Below are 5,889 nucleotides of genomic sequence, written 5' to 3'. Positions count from 1 at the left end.
TCCTATTGTCCTGCCACTCCCTTATCTTTAAGATGGTAAAGATAATTATCAATAAATACTAAGGGAACTCAGAGACCGGTGCCGATGTGGGTCCTCTGTAAGCTGAGCGCCGGTCCCCTGGGCCCACTTTTTCTTTCTCTATACTTTGTCTCTGTGTCTCATTTCTTTTCTCAAGTCCCTCGTTCCACCTAATGAGAAACACCCACAGGTGTGAAGGGGCAGGCCACCCCCTTCATCTGGTGCCCAACGTGGAAGGTTTTCTCTAAAGTGAAGGTACGCCAGAGCGTGGTCATTGAGGACAAGTCGACAAGAGACTCCCGAGTACGTCTACAGTCAGCCTTGCGGTAAGCTTGTGCGCTCGGAAGAACCTAGGGTAACAATGGGGCAAACTAAAAGTAAATATGCCTCTTATCGCAGCTTTATTAAAATTCTCTTAAAAAGAGGGGGAGTTAAAGTCTCTACCAAAAATCTAATTACGCTATTTCAAACAATAGAACAGTTTTGTCCATGGTTTCCAGAACAGGGAACTTTAGATCTAAAAGACTGGGAAAAAATTGGCAAAGAATTAAAACAAGCAAGCAGGGAAGGTAAAATCATTCCACTTACAGTATGGAATGATTGGGTCATTATTAAAGTAGCATCAGAACCATTTCAAACAGAAGAAGATAGCATTCCAGTTTCTGATGTCCCTAAAAGCTGTGCAGTAGATTGTGAAAAAGAGGCAGGGATAGAAGCCCAGAAAGGAAAGGAAAGTTCACACTGTAAATGTGTAGCAGAGCCGGTAATGGCTCAGTCAACGCAAAATGTTGACGATAATCAATTACAGGAGGTAGTATATCCTGAAACGTTAAAATCAGAAGAAAAAGGTCCAGAATTATCAGAGCCATCAGAATCTAAACCACGATGGCCAACTCCTCTTCCAGCAGCTCAGATGCCTGTAACTTTACAACCTCAAATGCAGGTTAAACAAGTACAAACTCCAAAAGAAGATCAAATAGAAAAAGATAGAGTCTCTGTCATGGCAATGCCAATCCAAATACAGTGTCCACAATATCAGCCGGTAGAAAATAAGACCCAGCCGCCAGTAGCCTATCAATACTGGCTGCCAGCCGAACTGCAGTATCGGCAGCCCCCAGAAAATCCGTATGGACAGCCAGGAACATTTCCAGTGCCACAGGGCAGGGTGCCATATCCTCAGCCGCCCACCATGAGACTTAATCCTACAGCACCGCCTAGTACACAGGGTAGTGCGTTACATAAAATTATTGATGAGGCAAGAAAACAAGGAGATTTTGAGGCGTGGCAATTCCCAGTAATATTAGAAGCAAGACCACCTGGAGAAGGGGCCCAAGAGGGAGAGCCTCCTGTAGCTGAAGCCAGATATAAGTCTTTTTCTATAAAAATGCTAAAAGAAATGAAAGAGGGAGTAAAACAGTATAGACCCAACTCTCCTTACATGAGAATATTATTAGATTCCATTGCTCATGGACATAGACTCATTCCTTATGATTGGGAAATTCTGGCAAAATCATCACTCTCACCCTCTCAATTTTTACAATTTAAGACTTGGTGGATTGATGGGCCACAAGTACAGGTCCAAAGAAATAGGACTGCCAATCCTCCTATTAACATAGATGCAGATCAACTATTAGGAATAGGTCAAAATTGGAGCACTGTTGACCAACAAGTAATAATGCCAAATGAGGCCATTGAGCAAATCAGGGCTATCTGCCTTAGGGCCTGGGAGAAAATCCAAGACCCAGGAACCACCTGCCCCTCCTTTAATACAATAAGACAAGGCTCTAAAGAGCCCTACCCTGATTTTGTAGCAAGACTTCAAGATGCTGCTCAAAAGTCAGTTACCGATGAAAATGCCCGTAAGGTCATAGTGAAATTGATGGCATATGAAAATGCCAATCCTGATTGTCAATCAGCCATTAAGCCATTAAAAGGAAGGGTTCCCGCAGGATCAGATGTAATCTCAGAGTACGTTAAAGCCTGTGATGGAATTGGAGGAGCTATGCATAAAGCTATGCTTATGGCTCAAGCAATCACAGGAGTTGCTTTAGGAGGACAAGTTAGAACATTTGGGGGAAGATGTTATAATTGTGGTCAAATTGGTCATCTAAAAAAGAATTGTCTAGTCTCAAATAAACAAAATGTAACAACTCAAACTCCTACAACAACAGATAAAGAGCCACCTGGCCTATGTCCAAGATGTAAAAAGGGAAAACATTGGGGTAATCAATGTCGTTCTAAATTTGATAAAAATGGGCAACCACTGTCGGGAAACGAGAGGAGAGGCCAGCCTCAGGCCCCGCAACAAACTGGGGCATTCCAAATTCAGCCCTTTGTTCCTCAGGGTTTTCAGGAACAACAACCCCCACTGTCACAAGTGTCTCAGGGAATAAGCCAGTTATCACAACACAGCAGTTATCCCCCACCACAAGCGGCAGTGCAGCAGTAGATTTATGCACCATACAAGCAGTCTCTCTGCTTCCAGGGGAGCCTTCATGAAAAATCCCCACAGGGGTATATGGCCCATTGCCTGAGGGGACTGTAGGACTAATCTTGGGAAGATCAAGTTTAGATCTAAAAGGAGTTCAAATTCATACTGGTGTGGTTGATTCAGACTATAAAGGTGAAATTCAATTGGTTATTAGTTCCTCAATTCCTTGGAGTGCCAGTCCAGGAGACAGGATCGCTCAATTATTACTCCTACCTTATATTAAAGTTGGAAACAGGGAGATAAAAAGAACAGGAGGGTTCAGAAGCACTGATCTGGCAGGAAAGGCTGCGTATTGGTCAAGCCTGGTCTCTAAGAGCAGACCTGTGTATAAGGCCATTATTCAAGGAAAACAGTTTGAAGGGTTAGTAGACACTGGAGCAGATATCTCTGTCATTGCTTTAAATCAGTGGCCAAAAAATTGGCCTAAACAAAAGGCTGTTACAAGACTTGTCGGCGTAGGCACAGCTTCAGAAGTGTATGAAAGTACAATGATTTTACATTGTTTAGGACCAGATAATCAAGAAAGTACTGTTCAGCCAATGATTACTTCAATTCCTGTTAATCTATGGGGTCGAGATTTATTACAACAATGGGGTGCAGAAATCATTATGCCCGCTCCATTATACAGCCCCATGAGTCAAAAAATCATGACTAAGATGGGATATATACCAGGAAAAGGATTAGGAAAAAATAAAAATGGCATTAAAGTCCCAATTGAGACTGAGAAAAATCAAGAAAGAAAAGGAATAGGGTATCCTTTTTAGGGGCGGCCACTGTAGAGCCTCCTAAACCCATTCAATTAACTTGGAAAACAGAAAAACCGGTATGGGTAAATCAATGACCGCTACCGAAGCAAAAACTGGAGGCTTTACATTTATTAGCAAAGGAACAATTAGAAAAGGGACACATTGAGCCTTCATTCTCACTCTGGAATTCTGTATTTGTAATACTTTTATAATTTCTTATGTCTGTCTTTAATCTCTTAATCCCATCATCTTCTTTGTAAACTGAGGAGGATATATGTCACCTCAGGACCCTGTGATGATTGCCTTAACTGCACAAATTGTGGAACATGTGTGTTTGAACAATATGAAATCTGGGCATCTTGAAAAAAGAATAAGATAACAGCATGTTCAGGGAACAAGGGAGGCAACCTTGAACTGGCCGCTGGTGAGCTGGACGGAACAGAGCCATATTTCTTCTTTTTTCTTATGCAAATAGGAGAAATATCGCTGAATTCTTTTTCTCAGCAAAGAACATCCCTGAGAAAGAGAATGCGCTCTGAGGGTAGGCCTATAAACGACCCCCTTGGAGGTGTGCCGCCTTTTACGGTTGAAGCCGAAGGGATGAAATAAGCCCCGGCCTCCTGTAGTGCTCCCAGGCTTATTAGGACGAGGAAATTCCCACCTAATAAATTTTGGTCAGACAGGTTGTCTGCTCTCAAAACCCTGTTTCCTGATAAAATGTTATCAATGACAATGCGTGCCCAAAATTTCATTTTAATTTTAACACCATCCTGTGATCTCATCCTGCCTCCACTTGCTTTGTGATATTCTATTACTTTGTGAAGTATGTAATCTCGGTGTCATGATGACAATGGTGGTTTTGTTGAAAAGAAAAGGGGGAAATGTGGGGAAAAGAAAGAGAGATCAGCCTGTTACTGTGTCTATATAGAAAGAAGTAGACACAAGAGACTCCATTTTGTTCTGTATTTGAGATGCTGTTAATGGCCACCCCTTCAGTTATATGTCAGGCATTCAACTGAAACACCAGAAAAACCATGGTGGAGTATTGTAAGGTTATTTCATGTCTGAACTGGAAAGTGTGAAGTGTAAAATGGCACAATATTCACTGTTAGTAGACTTGAGTAAGTTAAGAAATATGTTATTAACCCTAGAGAGACCACTAAAAATAATAAAAATATGTATAGATAATAATTTAACAAAAAATAAAATAAAAAACTGATAAAAACAAAAGAAGACAGAAAAGGAACAAGAGAGAGACAGACATACAAATAGGACAAATTGAAAACAAGTAGCTAGATGGTGCATATAAACCAAATCATATCGGTAACTATAGAAAATATTAGTGGCCTAAGCCCTCCAATACAAAGGCAGAGGTTGTCAGACTGGGTGAAAAAGTAAAACCAAACTACATTCTGCCTAAAAGAGACACGCTCAAAATTTAAAGACAAGAATATATTGAAAACACAAGGAAGTTGGGCAATTATATTAATATCAGACAAACTAAACATCAGGACCAAAAGTTTTGAAAACGATAAAGGGTCATTTAATAATGTAAAATAAAATCATCAGGAAGATTCAACAATCTTAAATATGGATGCCTCAATCAACAAAGTTTTAAAATTTATGAATAAATAATTTACAGATCTTGAGAGAGAAATATAAAAATCTGTCATAATTGGGAATTTTAATAAGCCCCTCTCAATAATTGATAAAATGACTAGACCAAAGACATCATTATGGATACAGGAGATCTGAATAACACTATGAGACAATTTCACTTAATTGATGTTTATAGAACATATACCTAACAGCTCCAGAATACATCATCTTTTAAAGTACACATAGAATGTTAACCAAGAAAGACAATATCTTAGATCAAAAACATATCTCAATAAATTTTAAAAGATTGATATTCTCTGACCACATCAAAATTAAATAAGAAATAAAGTCTAATTAAATATCTTTAAATCCCCAAATATTTTCAAATAAAATGACATACATCTATGGGTCAAAGAAAAAGTCATAAGGAATTATGATTTCTAACTGAATGATTATGAAAATACAGTATGTCAAAATTTGTAGGATGCACCTAAAGCTCCAGTACAATCTGGAGTCCATCAAGAGAAATCAGAAGCCACACCTATCTCTGCCTATAAGCTCGTTGACACTGATGACCTGCCGAGGAAGTTGACAGGCTTCTTCATGAAGCTGCACAGGCATGTGACTCAAGAGTCAGAGAAACTACCTAATCAAGAAAATAAGAGAAGATCCAAATATAGGAAATTAGAAATGAAAAGAGCAACATGACAACTGATATCACAGAAATAAAAAAGATCAGCAGGTACTTTTATGAACAATTATATGACAACATAAATACCTGGAAACATACAACCTGCCAAGATTGAATCAGGAAGTAATAGAAAACCTGAATATATCTATCACAAACAGTAAGAATGAATTGGCAATTAAAAGTCTCCAACAAAGAAAAACCCAGGAGCAGATGGATTCACTAGTAAATTCTACCAAACTTATGAAAAACGAATACTAGTCCTCCCCAAATTATTCGAAAAAGTTAAAGAGGAGGAAATTCTCCTTATTTTATGAGGTCAGCATTACCCTGTTTCCAAAATCAGA

At 39.2% G+C, this 5,889-nt stretch overlaps 1 protein-coding gene across 1 annotated transcript; it reads left to right on the top strand.

The window, feature by feature from the left end:
• Positions 1 to 289: 289 nt before the first annotated feature.
• On the top strand, positions 290 to 2,517 carry LOC126956190 (endogenous retrovirus group K member 8 Gag polyprotein-like). Its single transcript, XM_050793005.1, is given in 3 exon segments — positions 290 to 970; positions 1,058 to 2,384; positions 2,387 to 2,517. Coding segments are annotated over 3 exon segments (2,049 nt in total). The 5' UTR covers positions 290 to 379.
• The last annotated feature ends 3,372 nt before the right edge of the window (positions 2,518 to 5,889 follow it).

The sequence above is a fragment of the Macaca thibetana genome, chromosome 6 (assembly GCF_024542745.1).
Source record: "Macaca thibetana thibetana isolate TM-01 chromosome 6, ASM2454274v1, whole genome shotgun sequence".
Classification (NCBI taxonomy): domain Eukaryota; kingdom Metazoa; phylum Chordata; class Mammalia; order Primates; family Cercopithecidae; genus Macaca; species Macaca thibetana.
Note: the sequence above shows the minus strand (reverse complement) of the source record. Positions and strands in the feature narration are given on the sequence as shown.